Genomic DNA, 16,562 nt, shown 5'->3' on the forward strand with positions numbered 1-16,562 from the left:
TATTTTTATTGATTTTTAGAAAGAAAGGCAGGGGGAAGGATAGAGAAATTGACACCATCAATCGGCTGCCTCCTGCATGCCCCCTCCTGGGGATTGAGCTCCAAAACCAGGCAGGTGCCCTGATGGGAATTGATCCTTTTGGTTCCTGGGTTGACACTCAACCACTGAGCCACACTGGCTGGGATTTTTTAAAATATTTTTAAATATGGAGACTAGAACATTTTTAAATTATATGTGATTCACATTTATGGCTTGCATTATATATCTGTTATATAGTACTGTTCTATCAGATTAATGAAATAAACCTTAGATAAAGAAAAGAAAATTCTGAACTAATAATCTTGATCTCCTCAGGGCTACATTAAAATTGCTCACATTCTTGCCATAAAACTTGTTTAAGTTGTATATAAATTGTTGTATAAAAAGAACATAATTCAAAATACATTATTTATTTAAAAGGGCGCAAGAAAAATAAATTATAATTATGTATGTGTAGAAAAAGAACATTCTAAAATCTAAAACAAAATGTCCATTTAGTTAAATATTTCTTACCTGGAGTGTAGATACTGCCTTTGATCCCTGCAACCACATTAGGATAGATAATGTGATTGCAAAGGAAACTTCCTCCAGACAGCTTGACAATTCCTGGAATTTTTTTTCTCACTGAAGAATTTTAAATGGAATCAATGAAAATAATTACAAAGCAATTTTTGCCCAAGTTTCTCTATTCATTCCTACAAAAACAAGGGAAAACAGAGCAGTACTCCTCCTCTCACAAAAAGGCAATATAAACCATCTGATTTTTTAAATTAAAGGTATGTCTTTGTCAACAGTGGGATCAACTAAGGGGGGAAAGCCCCAAATTTGGTCATAAGCAAGAGCAACACAATAGGTGTCTCTCAGGATTTACTGCTCTGGGGCATTACAGTAGTCTGCCTTTGGGTTGATAACTTAATAAATCAACCTTTATTGCCTGAAAAAGTTCACATATATCCCAAAGTAAACCATTTATGTTTTTATTTGCATTTTCTAAGCTTAGTCCTTCATTTATATTTTAAAAATATTGTGCCTCTTCAAGAATTATTTCCAATTGTGTCAGAGTGCAGTAGTTGTTCCCTGCGACAGGGAGCCTTCCTCTGCCAGGAGCCACAATCAGATGGAGATGTGATCTGAAGTGTTTTTTGGGGAGTGTGTGTATGGGGAATGGTTGCTATCTGAATATGTCTCCTGTGGAACGTGTCTCTAAGAGCCACCATTGGGCTTTAGTGTGTTGGCCAAAGACGAGGGTTAATCCCAAAGGCCTTGGGAGAAATATACAACTTTTGAAAGCTTGATGCAGAAACAGTCATGGATTCTAAACTTGTGTTGCCTTCTGTCCGGTATGGCAGCCACTTGCCTCCTGTAGCTATTGAGCATTTGGAATATAGCTAGTATGACTGAGAAACTGGATTTTTAATTTTATTTAACTTTAATTAAAGTAAATTTAAAAACTAATATTAGATGCAGTGATTGGAAACTTTTAAGCATGTTTGGGGCAACATTGGACTTAGATTTTCATTTATACATTTAATGATAAATAAATGCAGATCAAGTATTTCCAATCAAATTTCAAGTTGAGATGTGCTAAAAGTACCAAATACAGGCCATATTTTGAGACTTAATACATAAAATAATAAATAACTTACTAATACTTTGTGTAGATTACACATTGAAATGATACTTAATTTGGATATTTAGATTCAAATTTATTTTTTAAATTAATTTCACCTTTAAAATTTCCTTCTTAATATGACTACTAGGAAATTTAAAATTTTATTTGTTTTTTACATTATAATTCTATTGGACAGTGCTGTCTGAACTAAAGAGGAAAACAAATGGAAATATCCTTGAGATAGCAAGATCATAAATGGGTTATGGTGACAAGAATGAGACACTTGACAAGATAGTAATAAGAGGGGCAAATCAGTCGAAACCTGTTTGGCTCAATGGATAGAGTGTCGGCCTACAGACTGAAAGGTCCCCGGTTCAATTCCAGTTAAGGGCATGTACCTGGGTTGCGGGCACATCCCCAGTAGGAGGTGTGCAATAGGCAGCTGATGGATGATTCTCTCTCACCCATGTTTCTAACTCTCTATCCCTCTCTCTTCCTCTCTGTAAAAATTCAATAAAAAATAAATAAATTTTTTTAAAAAGAAGAGGGGCAAATCAAAGAGAAGCAGGTCCTAAGCTGACCTACTGTGTGGGTAGATGGGTAGCATGCAATACCTTAAATGGCTTAAGGGCTCAAGATGGAGAATGACTTTTCAGCTTTTTTTACTTATAATCAAAGACAAATACATTGTTGCTTCATCATTTTAATTGCATCAATAATTAAGTATAATGAAATATAAATAAATACAAATGACTTGAATTATATGTTTAATTTTTTTAATGTTATTGCATTTCTATCGGTTTCAGCCTCTCACTTGATATTGAGTGCATAGCATAGAGGCATTGAAAGAATTTTACCACAGCAAGCCTTTAAAGCAAAAGATACCAGAATAATAGGACAGGAAAGCCTAAGTTCATTACCAAGAGTAAAAATCGAATGAAACAGTAATTTGTTATGTAAAATCTATTCCATAAACGACCTATTGGATTAAATTAATCCCTTGGACAGTTTGGAACAAATTTTGTCCACATATTGAAGCCAATAGCCTTTCTTTCCACAGAAGTTACAAGTTCACTATAGAAAAATCAAAAACACCAACAAACAAAAAAGGAGAAAATAATCACTTGTAACCTATACCACTCAGAAATAATGACTGCAAGTTTCTCTTGCATTTCCTTTCAAGGAGATACAGTTGGTTTTCAGCAGGGTTTGTATGTTTTAATAAGCACTGTATCTCAGAGTTCGGGTTTAATCCTTTCACCCTTTTCTTTGAACTTTCTTTGGACTGTTTCCTTAGCCCAGTTTGAGGTTATCAGTTAGAGAAACAACTCAATAAATGATGTCTCATTGACTTGAAAGTATTATTCACATAGATTTCCAAAGTGCCAAAGAAACCCAGGACGTATTGATTCACTAGAAAATCTTGTTGAACATTTTTGACACTGTTAGTAAGATAAAGACATTGTGGATGACAGAAAACATGAATTCTGAATCCCGAAGAGCCTGTGCTTGTTAGTATGTTCCCCTGAAGTCATGAATGGCCTCCTCATGAGGCGTATTGAGAAGGACTTGTTTGTAAAGACTTGAAGCCTTTGGAGAGAATGCCTCAGAGAAAGCCCCGTGATAGTCTAAAGTGGATGCTAGGCAGACATGCCCACCTGCCGATGCTGTCCTTGAGTTGGAAGGAGCTTGTATTTGTTGCCTGCAAGTATAAAATCACATGGCAGTTTTAAGAATGCTACATCTAGGGAGGCAGACCAAAGACCTGGAGGCGGGCATGCTCTTTGAGGTAAAGTGGAGTGTGGTACCCTCTCTATTCAGATATTTCCTTCCATTGTCTGGCATCAAGCTCTGATCTTTGAGATAACTTCTGGTTTTAGATCAATGCTTAAAGATCTGAGAACTCATAGAAAGTCTGGTGTATTTTTGTTGTGGTGTGTGTGTGTGTGTGTGTGTGTGTGTGTGTGTGTTTTTTCAGGTTTCTGACTCAATTGGCAATAAGGTCAGCTGGTGGCAAATTGTTAACCAAGCCGCCCTGTGGTACAAATGGAGTTCCTGAGGACTGCTCAGAGATGCCCTTAAATGAGGTTTCACACTGAGAACCAGTGCGCTTATTTAGTACTTATTCTAAGTCTCAACTGAACTTCATGGAATGTGTTAGCACCCAGTAATGTTAAGGGAGCCCTGTTTCATGGCAGCGCTGGACATGTGGACATGGAGCTGCAAGGGATTTTAAAGATGAGGCCTAAAGTGAAGGTAGGCAAAATGTGGGTGGTTGTATGAAGAATATTCAGGGTATACTCAGTTCCAAATACAGTAACAGTATTCATCAATGCTTTCATTTGCATATTCATACTTTCTTCCAACTAATATTCAATATTTTGTGCCAGGTATTGCAACAAACTCTTTGAACAAATAGCAAAGTAATTTCTGACCTCTTGGAATCAGGCATTACTTTATAGTTATATGCTATTCCCAATTCCTACAAAGCCAAAAAAGAATGGACAATGATTCAGTGTAGTTTGAAATGCTAACATAATATGGGAGTTCAGGAACTCTTCCTCAAGTAAGTGATATTTAAGCTGAGGCATAGTTTGGTGACATGCTGCTAGATATTGGGAATGGGGGGATAAGCAAGGTACAGTCTTGGTCCCTGAGGAGTTTATGTTTAGGAAAGAGACATGCAAACTAGTAATAACTGTCTTCTGTGAAAAGTGCTCTACAATTGTGGTGGATCCTGAAGATTGTGGGTGATTAATTCTATCTGACCATCTTAAGAAAGGCTTTTGAGTTGAGATTACTTCAGATGTGGATTTTGAAGGCTGAGCAAGATTACCAGGCAATTAAGTAGGGAATAATATAGCAAAGAATAGTAGGAGTAAGAAAAACCCAGTATGTTTCACAAAATTTAGGAGACTTGAAGGCAATTGGCCAAAGGTGAGATTAAATAGAGAACATGATGGTAAAATTTAAGGTGTACAGAGTGTTGTATGAAAGAGTTTATACTTCTCTTTTAGAAGTGGAGGAGCCATTCGAGCATTTTAATTAGAAGTTTGAAGTCTATTTGTGTTTCTACTAGACTGATCATGTGAATATAAACAGGAAGGATGTATTTGACTCCTGGAGAGACTAGACTGAAAGAGAAGAGAAGGGCTGTGACTGTGACAGTAGCCAGTAGATTTAAGAGATATTTAGGAGTGAAAATCAATGCTAATTGAAGAAGGACTAGCTAGAATAGATGAAAAAGAGAGAGAGGATTCCAGAATAAATTGAGGTTTCTACCTTGCGAGTAATTTATGGTGTCCACGGTCCCAGTTCTAGGTAGTAGAAAATCTTCAGATTTACTGTTAGAATTCTGGCTTCCACATTTCCCTAGTAACTACTTGGAAGAAGTTATTTAAAATCACTGAGCCTCAAAAATGGCTTAAAATAATTTTGTGGGATTTGTAGAAAGATAATTATAAAAAAGCTTAGCAAAGTGCCTCATCCATAATCTACATTCAATACTTAATTTCTGAAAGACATTCTGGATTAGGGTAAATTTTATAGAAGCAGAAATGGTTTAAGATAATGAGTTCAGTTTCAGGCATGCTAAGTTTCAAGCTGGTATTTTGTGTAGATGGATAGATCTAGTATGTATTCAGAAATAGAGGTCAAGGATTTGGGGAGTAGTGTACACAAAAGCCTAGGTACATGGAGATGAAATTATGTAGGTGATAGTTGAAATCACATACATGGCTAACATTCTACCAAGTGTAAATTAAGAAAATATTGTAAGCCAATTCTCTGATGCTCAACCTCTAAATTAGTAGGCAGAGGAGGAAGAAGTGGAACAAAACCTTAACAATAAAAATGAAACCTGCCTAGTACTAGTGGGATGCTTTAAGGATGGAACTCTGACAAGTCTCAGAATTGACAAGAAATATGGGGAATAAAGAGAACTCTTTGAATCACAACTAAGAGGTTACGTACGGACCACCTTATGGTGGTGAGGAGCAGAATGCAAATTGTGAATTGGGGGGAGAAAAAAGTGAATAAATAGACATGGGAAACTGAATTAACTTTTAAGAAGTTTGGCATGGAGGGTACAGGGTTAGAAGTGGTACAGGATGATGAAAAGAGACTTTAATTTGTAGTGATCAACAACTGAGACTGGCCCTGGCAAGTTTGACTCAGTGGATAGATATTGGCCTGGGGACCTAAGGGTTCCCAGTTCGATTGGTCAAGGTCATGTACCTGGGTTGCAAGTTCCTCCAGGGCTAATGACTACTTCTAGTAATACAGAGATACCAATCAGTGTGTTTCTATCACATCAATATTTATCTCTGTTTTTCCTTCTCTCTGAAAATCACTGGAAAAAATATCCTCTGGTGAGGATTAAAACAAGAACAAAGAAAACACTGAAGCTGAAGACATAGTATTGAGAAAGAGGAGGTAGATAGATGATGGCAGATAAATAATGAAGGAATGTTCTAGAAGAGGCTGCAGGTCAGAAAATGTAAATCACAAAAGAAAGCATTTGCCTCAGGTGGAAGAAGATACAATCTCTCTGAGTTAGAAAGAAAGGGAATAAAGCTAGAAAGACTTTTAATAATTGGAAATTAAGAAGCTTCCAGTGTTAACCCAGATGTTGTTTATATCCTGCTAGTTGGCTTTTATTTTTTTGTGTGTTCTAACAACTTATGTTTTCAATTCCTTATTTAGATTAACTGACACCTTTTAATATTATCTCTAGATAAAATGAATTATTAAATTCATCCAGTAAAGTAAAAAGCTAACTAAAACCTCACCTCTTTAGCCTGAAAAAACAAAAAACAAACATACACACACACACACACACACACACACACAAACAAAAAATAAAAACAAAAAAACCTTGGAAAATACTAATTCATAATAAAGTAACCCCAAGAATGATGGGGTCTTAAAATTCTATTTTATCCGTGCCAAAGTCTCTGTTCGTGAAATATAATATGTTCCTCTACTGACTTGTATACTTTGGAAAATGTTAGAAATGAACTTCCTGCAGAGTTGACATTGGGACATTGTAGTATGTGTTGTTAGCTCTCAGTATATAATTGTTCCAGGAATAAAATTATTTGTATTGTTTCTATAAATAAGTTTTTGCTTGTTGGAAAGACATTTTTACATATCTATTTTTTTATGTTAACTCAAGCTTAAATTAGGATTGTAAGCAATTAATTTTGTATCATGTTTACATTTAGAAACAAGTAGCACAAGACCTTTCCTAGTAAATGACACAATTTAATTAGATCATTCTCATTGTATTGTATTATAAAATACTAAAAACACATAACAACCAGCCCCTCCTCATAATGGTGATTCCAGAAACAATGCAGATTACATTTTGGATTTATATTTTAAAACTAGTGGCCTGGTGCATGAAATTCATGCATGAGGGATGGGTAGGTGTTCCTCAGCGCTGCCTGCACCCTCTCCAATCTGGGACCCCTCAGAAGATGTCCTACTGCTGGTTTACATGGATCAGGCCTAAACCAGCAGTCGGACATTCCTCTCACAATCTGGGACTGCTGGCTCCAGCTGCTATCCTGCCTGCCTGCCTACCTGCCTGATTGCCCCTAAACACTCTTCCTGCTGGCCTGCTCACCCCCAACTGCTCCCCACCACCAGCCTGCTCACTCCCAAATGTACCCCACCAGCCTGATCACCCCCAACAGCCCCCTTGCTGGCCTGTTTGCCCCCACCTTTCCTCCCACTGGCCTGCTCATCCCTAACTGCCCCCCCCCCCCGAACTGCCCTCCTGCTGGCCTGCTCACTCCAAACTGCACCCCCTGCTGTCCCCCACTGATGGCCTGCTCACTCCAACCTGGCCTCCCTGCTTGTCTGCTTATCCCCAATGGCCCTTGCCTTCCCATCCTGGCCTGATCACCCCTTGGTGACCCAACATCCCAGCCCCTCGTTCCTTCCTCCCTCCCTCCCTCCCTCCCTCCCTCCCTCCCTCCCTCCCTCCCTCCCTCCCTCCCTCCCTCCCTCCCTCCTCCCTTCCTTCCTTCCTTCCTTCCTTCCTTCCTTCCTTCCTTCCTTCTTGCTTTCTTGCTTGCTTTCTTGCTTTCTGCTTTCTTTCTTCCTTCTTTTTTCAGTGCCTCCTTGAATGGAGGCCAGTGCCAGCTGGAAGCAAGTATCTAGGATTTATTTATCTTCTATAATTGAAACTTTGTAGCTTTGAGCTGAGGACAGGGCCAGCCAGGAGGGGTAGGAAGCTTGGCTTCCTTCATTGCCAGGAGCAACCCAAGCCTCCTGCTTACTCCAACTCTGTGGCTGGCAGCTGTCTTGGTTGGGTTAATTTGCATACTTGCTCCTGATAGACTGGTGGGTGTGGCTTGGCATAGCTGAATGATGGTTAATTTGCATGTTTCTCTTTTATTAGTTTAGACAATTGCACTAAAATGTTCAGATTAAAGGATCATAGTTTAAAGTTGATGGGAATTTAACCCAAAGTCAGAATCTCAAATAAAACTTTTCGAAAGAGTAAGACTATGTGGAATAGATTGGAATTTAACATTGAATACCTTGGTATTATAGGTTTTTAATAACACTATTGCTGCTTCCTTTGGAGTCTGACTGGATTATAACACTGGCTTTCCTGGTTTTCTAGCTCCCAGACTTCATGTTGTGGCATAACTCTGCCTCTATAAGAGAGTGATTCAATTTCCATAATATATCTCCTCTTACATATCTGTGTCTACATATCCTATTGGTTCTGTTTCTTTGAAGAACCCTGGCTAATAGAGGTTTCTATACTGGAAGTAGTTCTAGAGTAACAGAATTATAAGGATGAGTTTTCTGAATTGGTTTTAGGATTTCTGGACTTGGCTCTGTAATCTGATTAAATGTAAAGATGCTGATGACTATTTCTAGTAGTACAGAGAGCACTGATGGTCCATGGTATGAACTATTTATAGAGATATATAAAATATCTGCATTATATTTTCCTAATCAACTACTTCTAAAAAACAAGAAGTTAGGTGATTCTGTATATGATACTTTGAAATATATATTTTTTTCAAATACGAGGGAATATATTGATGTTGATTGATCACTCCTATGTTGCTAGACAAAGTAGTGAAAGAAAAGGATGAGCTCAGGGATTCAAATTCTCAGCTCAAGCTGTTTCTTGCTGAAGATAAGCCTTATTTCCTGTAGTTGCAGGAATGAAATTGCTGAAAATCAAACACCTCATTCTGCCATTGGCTGAATTGCAATACAAGCTGAATTACCAGCCTTGTAAGGTTTCTACTGTTAAAGTGAGGACATTAATTAGGAAAGAATGGTTCCTGTAAATTGGGATGGGGGTGTATAAGGAAAACCTGATGAAGCTGGGACATTGAGCCCTTAAATCTTGATGAGATCTTTCCACCCCCAGTAAAACTGGCTCCCTTAAGCAACAGTGGGAGGGGTCAGAAGACATACTTTCACCAAGACTGTGAGAAATAAGTTTTTGTGAGGGGAACCCCAGCATGCTCTAAGAGCTCAGTGTAGAGACTATAGCCACACAATGGGAAAGCTGGAAGGCTTTGTCCTCTCAGTTTTAAATCCTAAATTATGTAGAAATACAATTTTTACCATTTAAATACACACGATATTTTTTTTTTTATTAATTGTTGTTAGTTTTTAATTTTATTGCTGTATTCTGGAAATTATTCTTTATATTAGGAATTTGTTGAAATTTTCTTTTTGGCCTTTGCATAACATAATTAGTATATTATGTAAATATGTAATGCTGATTCTAAAATCTCAATAAAAGCTTAATGAAATAGGCTTTCAATTGAAACTTTTATGAAATACAAAATTGATGCGCCAAATCAGAGGCATTTTTGGTATTCTCAGATATTCCTGGATATTGACATCCACCACTGGACAGGAAAGGAACAGGCTGGAGGATTGTTCCTTTAAGTTTATATATGCTAGACATGGAATCAACTATATTACTACCTATATTCATCTTCTGTTGGTCAGAATTCAGTAACATGGCCCCACCTAACTCTAGAGAAGACTAGCCATGTATCCAGGAGGAATGGGAATTTAGTTAGGAGAAAATTAGCTACCTTCTGCCAAACCAACTACATTGATATATATATATATATATATATATATATATATATATATATATATATATATATATATATATATATATATATATGTTAATGCTCCATCTGTATTAGAAAGAAGAAAATGTATTTATTTTACAAGGGTATAGGGTTAAATATAAGTAATAACAATAGTTTAAGGTTTTTTATTGTGTTATAGAAATCTGTAATTATATTAATATTTCTTTTTCTTTAGCTTTATAAGATTCTAAGATGTGTACCAAACTTTCCCATGATGACTGTGGAAGTTGTGTCAATATTTTTGTTGTTGTTTCTTTATGTCAAGGTTATGTTGTTAGTTTCATACAATTTATTGTTTATATATATTCTGGTCTATTTATTACTTTAATTATTACCTAGATTTTATAGACCGTAATGATATTGGAATGGGAAAGTAGTAGGGAGGGGATGATAAATTGATAGGATAAGAAATTTAAAAGCTTGCACTCAAGCAAATGAAGAGTCACAAAAACACTCAAACCCTAACAGGTATGTTATCCCATTTATGTAATTATTTACAATCTATATATATATAAAAGCCTAATATGCTAAGAGTCTGACCCTTCTACCATTTGACCAGTCACTATTATGTGCACTGACCACCAGGGGGCAGACGCTCTGATGAGTAGGTTAGCTTGCTTTTGAGGTCCAGCCAATTAGGATTGGGTGAGGCAGGCTGGACATGCCCTAGAGCCTTCCTGTGGTCCCTCCCCAGCCTTGATCTTGCACCATTGGCATCTCTCAGCTTGGCCTGCACTCTCTCACAATTCGGGACTCCTTGGGGGATGTCAGAGAGCCAGTTTTGGCCCAATCCCTGCAGGCCAGGCTGAGGGACCCCACTGGTGCATGAATCTGTGCACCAGGTCATCCAGAAGGATGTCTGGTCTAATTAGCATATCATGCTTTTATTATTATAGATTGTATCCATGACTATAGCTGTTAGTACCTATCATATGGTTTGGATAAGCAAAGGTCAGCCACCAGAGGAGTTTGTCATAGCCTAGATTAGTAGCTATGTGACCTTGAGTTAGATATTTCCTGTTTCCTCATCTCTAACATGGAGATAATAACAATATTACTCACAAGATTATTGCAAAAATTCAATTAGATGTTAGATGCAAAGCGCTAATTAATGTACTATACACAAAATAGTGTTTAATAGAAACAGCTTCAACAATCAGAAATTAATATGAAATTCAGTCATGGAGCATAGAGTTAGGGGGAAAGGACTCGTTAAACCTCAACTACTCAGAGCTTATATCTTGGAAATCATGATGTGTCCATATGATGTTAAGATGAAGAGTAAATATTATGTATTATCAAAGTAAATTGTCACATTAAGCCTAATACAAACAGTTTTAGAAATAGTGGCAAAATGAAAAAATAGAAATAAAAGCAGCCTAGAAATGTAAAGTTATTCGACTTACAGCAGAGTTACCAACAAGGCATTTTTAATTAAAGAATACAGTGTATTACTTTTTTAAGTGTGCATTTCAACATGGCAGCATTACTTTCTGTACAACTCTGGGAGAGCATTTGCCCTCTCATTGATTCCATTGCCTCAGGATATGAATGGGTCTTTACTAGAGAAATTCTAAGTTCTATGTGTTTAAAAATGCTGTGATTTTAGGACCACAAAAGAACTTAATTCCCAGTTTTCTTCTTGAGTAACACTTTAGAGAATCATGAAAGATCTTCTGTCTATGATTTTGTATTTATTCTCTGATTCCAAAATCTTGCTTGTTCTTCTTATCTGTCTCCCCCATTAATTCTTCAAGTTTCTTCTCCAAATAATTCTCTAGTGACTTTCGTGTTGCCTTCATTTTTCTCTGATGAGTGACACAAACATAGAGTCTAGAGTAGGGAAACAAGATAATTCCAAGTGCAATATCAGTAGCCCAACCCTCTAAAACAATTATACAAGTTATATTTTTTTTAACCCTTTCTAACTCTCCAAAGGTTTTCCTTATATTTCCTTGTACCTCCTCCGTTTCCTTGGTTTCTACTTTTATCCCCATCAGACTTCCCTTCACTTTTATCCCCATCAGATTTCCTGTCAGTATCATATCCCAAAGTTTGAAGTGATTTCTTTCCCCTTCTTTCCATTGGAAGGAGGGGTAAGATTGGATAGTTTCTTTGCTAAAGGAATGCTTAACCCAGTGTTTGGAGGAAGGAAAACTCACAGTAACAAAGCACTTCCCAATATTACAGCTTCTGTTATCAATATCAAAAATAGCCCAATTTCTCGATTCTCATGCTTCCTTGAATCCTCTTCTGGAAGGAGGAAAAAAAAGTGAGTTGATTAAACATAGAATATATATGTATAACCCATAGACACAGATAGCAGTGTGGTGATGGGCAGAAGGAAGGGGGTTTGGAGGAAGGTGGAAAGGGTAGGGAAAGGGGGGTGGTAAATGGAGGTATCTGTAACAATATATGCTGGGGCTGACCAGCAGCCCCATGAACAGATTACTCCAATACAGTGTCATTGTTGGGGAAAGGGCTAAGGGAAGGCCCTTCTGAAGAAGACTGGGAGCCTGGGTTGCCTACCTCTTAGGCTTTTTTGGAATTTTTATCTTTAGATAAAATCCATAGGGTGAGTAATCTTATTTACATTGACTTCTAGGCAAGGGCATCCAGGGATTAAGCATAAGGATTCCAGTAAACACCTGGGGAGTCTGCATATGCATAGACTTGTTTGGAAAGGTCAAGGAATAATTAGGGGTTCCACCTGCCTTCCACATTCCTAAATCTCCCCTAAGTTTGAATTCCCATAAACAGGGCAGGCAGCCTTCCACACATGTGTCCCTTTTATCAGAATGTCCTCACAACTTTCCAACCAAGTTTCTTGTGCTCCCCATCAAATGTAAACAATAAAAATAAAGTTAAAAAAGTGAGTTTTGGAGAAGAAAAATAGTAACTTGAGAACTTTATGCATAATAGAAGATTCTTTTTAACCCCAAACTGTCTGCTCTGTTCACCATTTCCATCACAATTTTCTGATTCCTGTGATCTTTATTATTATTAGATCCTTAGGTTCTAGGAAACTTTTTTTCTTTCTATGTTAGCTAATTTCTCAACCTTTAGTCCAGACATTGTATTTCTCAGGCATTAAAGTGATCCAGTGCCCATAGTTCATGCTGATATACAAATTTTGTTCAATATTTTGGCTTTTTCTCTATTTGTAACATTAGCATGCACTGCATAGTAGGTGCTCAACAAATATTTGTTGACTAAATCAATGAATGGCTTGTTACATTGATCACTGACCCCTCAAAATGCCACACCACAGTCTGTGTTACCTCCACAATACTCTCCTTTGAAGCAGTGAGTGGTGATGCGATGACAGTTCCAACAATCCAGGACAGGACCTTCATTCAGGACTGAGAAGAGAAGTAAGACAATTGGAGGGGAGCATGGCATGGCATTTCCTTAGCTCAGACATCTGCGAATTCCTTCTTCCCCTAGCAAACAAGTTTCTGATGGGTCAAAACCTCCCGTAATTTAAGTCAGATATCAGGTGAAGAAGTGGGAAAATGATGCCTTAACTACACGGGAGCTATGGGTTGTAAACTATATTTCAGGAGGCCTCTGAACCCCTCCAAACTCTGTGAGCAATCAAAGATTTCATAAGCTAAATTTTGTAGTCAGATGTCATTGACATTTCTTCTTGGAACCACTACTCTGGGAACTGGGTTCCCAGTGGGACAAGTAGGAGAGATCAGATCATAGAGAGCAAAGGAGGTGGGAAATGATGAGCTAACCTCAAGGCATCACATGCACTATACTCACCGCAATCTTCAGAACAAGCTGAAAGAGAATCAGAAATGTCTAATGAGCTTAGAATCAACTTGGAGGTCTTCATCTTTATACCCAAGTAGTTTTTGTCTGATTATCCACTCAGCTCCAGCCATCCCCTAACCATTCTAAATCTCCCTCATGTGAAATTACATTTCTTCTCTCACCCCTCATTTCCTATTGCTCTCTCATAATGTCAGTGTTGTTAGATAGACATATTTTATTACCAGCTTTAGAGAAGTGCTTTAATACTTCTTTCAGTTTGGATTCCAGGTTTTGGCGAACATCAAGAAGCTTGCCTTGAAGGATAAAGACACCTAAGAGTGGGTGGAAGGGACATCAGAAAATAAGGGTGGCCCTTCCCTTCAGGATTTAGTCCTGACTGTTTTGCCTTGTTTTCCCAAGGGAACCCTTCTCATATTTCCTTGGGCAATACAGTCTTTTAAAAGTGAAACAGAACCTCACCTTTCCATGTTTTATTGCTCATTTTATAAAGTTCATTCTTCAGCCATGTTCTCAAATAAACAACCCTTTGAACAGCTAGAAAAGAAAGGTAAACATACATGATGGGGAATTTGTATATCTTTGGAGGATCTTAAGTGGACCAAGGTGCTCTCTTCCATGCCTCCCTTCTCCCTTTCACCCTCAAACTCTTAGGGTCTCAAGCTTCCCTCACCCAACAGCCTAAGCATCTTGTTCCCGTGGGAGACCTTGAAGCTTAAATCGGTCATCTCTTTAATCTGCCTGCGAAGCAGTTGAGTTTGGCCAGGGACTTCCGAGGGTACCAACTTTGCCAACAATGACTTAATATCCTTTATAAATCTGGGGTCACATTCCAAGCAGCCCTTGACTCCATGGAAGGCTGCCAAGGACAGAGGCAGGAGCAGGAACAGCCAAAGGTCTCCCATTGCCTTGCCACAACCGCTCTTGCCCCAACAGCAGGTTGTCCTGGCAACCAGTTCACATAGTTCCCTTTCCATCAAAAATCCAGGAATAAGAGCTTTGTCCTGGAGAGTTTGACTCCACCTTTCCTTCCATTTTCATCTCAATTGTAAGCAGTTTCATTTCCCTCTGAATTTTCAGCTCTTTTCTGACTTTTATCCTTCATTTCTGAGAGAGGGAACTGCCAGCTGGGGAGCAGATACCTGAGTTCTGAGTGTAGAACATAAAGAAGGTCTCAAGTTCACACAGCAGAATTCCATGTAGGGTGATATCTCAGAAAAAGGTTTATTATTATTATTATTATTATTATTATTATTATTATGTTTCTCCTTTTTGTGTGTCCTTAGTAAGTTTCCACATCCCTCCTGACCATTGTGGTAGTGTCTCTAGGAAGACATACATATAACCTCAGAGACTGCTTAACCAAAACTTTGCTTCTAAGAGGAGGCACGAAAAGCCCAGAATATTGAGTTCTCTGGGGTTCCAATCCCCAGTATCATTGAAAACTAACAGTAGGTATCTGTTAGAATAGCTTAAACAGTATCATTGAAAACTAACAGTAGGTATCTGTTAGAATAGCTTAAAATGATATAACAGTTACATAGTAAACAGGCATTTATAATATTATTTCAGATATTTACTCTATAAATATCTGGAATAATTTGTACTTCTTACACAGATAAGATATTCATGGGCAGTGTTGTATATGTTTTTGTTTTACAAAACAACTAGATAATCCTAACAATTAAGGTCCCCTTTATAAGATCACAACAATAGCTATCTATTGTGAATGAATAAAAAATGTATCCATTGTTTTAGTGAGATTGGCAAAAGATAATTTTTGGTGCGCCGCAGAATTTTAGTAGTTAGTTTATGTGTGCCATGAAGTGGAAAAGTTTGAAAATTGCTGATATAATGCATTGAGATTTAATATCATAAGCACAACCAGACTCATCAAGAAAAACAAAGCAGAGCAGACAAAAATAAATAAAATCACAAATGAAAGAGAAGTAATAATTGAATCCACAGAAATATAAGAAATTATAACAAAATATTACAAAAATGATATATTAACAAATTGGGCAATCTGGATAAAATGACTAAATTCCTAGAAACATATAATTTTCCAAACTGAATCAATTACCACCATTTGTCCATCAACCAGATCTGAAATATCATGGCTGGCATGTATGCATAAGGAACTATCTGGCATTGAAATTGGGACTCAAAAGAACTGTTGGCCCAGAAAGGAATTCACTACAGACTGATTCATTTGCCTCTCAGCATAACCATTATGACTTGTTGCAGTTTAGGTTCTTACAAGGGTATTTCTTGGATCACATGATCTCACACATCTGGAGGAAATAATGAACAACATAAACAGACCCAGAGAAAGAGAACCAGCGATCAGACTCTCAAACCTCAGAGGGTAAGTAAGGGAGGAGGGGGAAAGGGGAAGAAATCAACCAAAAGACTTGTGTGCATACATATGGGCCTAGCCAGTGGCCATGGACAACGGGAGTTTGGGGGGGTCATATCTAGGGAGGGGTTTGGAATGGGAATGGGGGAATAAGGACAATTATGTAAGACCATAATAAAAAATAAAATTAAATTAAATAAATAAATAAATAAAAAGAAAGAAGAAAAAAAGAATAATTAAAAAATAATAGTTATCATTGTTCAAAATCTAATTTTCTACATAGAAAATATAAGAGAATATACACATAAGCTATCAGAACTCATAAGCATATTCGACAACAAGCCTGCTAAATATAAAATAAAAATTGGAAATAAAATGGCATTTCTGTACTTCAGCAAAAAAATGTTTTTTAAAAGTTATTTAAAATTCAATAAATAAATAAATAAATAAATAAATAAATAAAAAAGAAGAAGAATCAAAACATCTAATTAAACTGAATACAACTAATGAACTTGAAACACTAATGAAAAAATTTTCAACAAATGAAAGTTCTGGACCAGGTGGCTTCACAGGTGAATTTTACCAAATATTCAAAGGAGAACTAAAACATTTCTTTCCCAAA

The 16,562-nt window shown here is 37.2% G+C and overlaps 1 protein-coding gene across 2 annotated transcripts; it reads right to left on the reverse strand.

Moving 5' to 3' along the window:
- Positions 1–11,495: 11,495 nt before the first annotated feature.
- IZUMO3 (IZUMO family member 3) lies at positions 11,496–14,486 on the reverse strand. Of its 2 annotated transcripts, XM_036432773.1 has the most exons (7): positions 14,255–14,486; positions 14,044–14,118; positions 13,806–13,895; positions 13,573–13,590; positions 13,083–13,163; positions 11,964–12,054; positions 11,496–11,634 (listed from the first exon to the last, which is right to left on the reverse strand). In XM_036432773.1, the coding sequence occupies exons 1-7, from the start codon at positions 14,484–14,486 to the stop codon at positions 11,496–11,498; spliced, it is 726 nt and encodes a 241-aa protein (XP_036288666.1). The 2 variants fall into 2 exon arrangements, with proteins under 2 accessions (XP_036288666.1, XP_036288667.1); XM_036432774.1 differs by lacking the exon at positions 13,573–13,590.
- Between the last annotated feature and the right edge of the window lie 2,076 nt (positions 14,487–16,562).

The sequence above is a fragment of the Pipistrellus kuhlii genome, unplaced genomic scaffold, assembly GCF_014108245.1.
Source record: "Pipistrellus kuhlii isolate mPipKuh1 unplaced genomic scaffold, mPipKuh1.p scaffold_m20_p_12, whole genome shotgun sequence".
NCBI classification, from domain to species: domain Eukaryota; kingdom Metazoa; phylum Chordata; class Mammalia; order Chiroptera; family Vespertilionidae; genus Pipistrellus; species Pipistrellus kuhlii.

Bases quoted from the DNA above. Each gene is read 5' to 3' on its own strand.
- IZUMO3 (XM_036432773.1), bottom strand. From the start codon at position 14,486: ATGGGAGACCTTTGGCTGTTCCTGCTCCTGCCTCTGTCCTTGGCAGCC. The intron at 14,119-14,254 runs GTGAGGGAAGCT...TTTCTTTTCTAG, and splicing joins CAAGATGCTTAGGCTGTTGG to CTGTTCAAAGGGTTGTTTAT. The intron at 13,896-14,043 runs GTGAGGTTCTGT...ACCCACTCTTAG, and splicing joins GAGCAATAAAACATGGAAAG to GTGTCTTTATCCTTCAAGGC.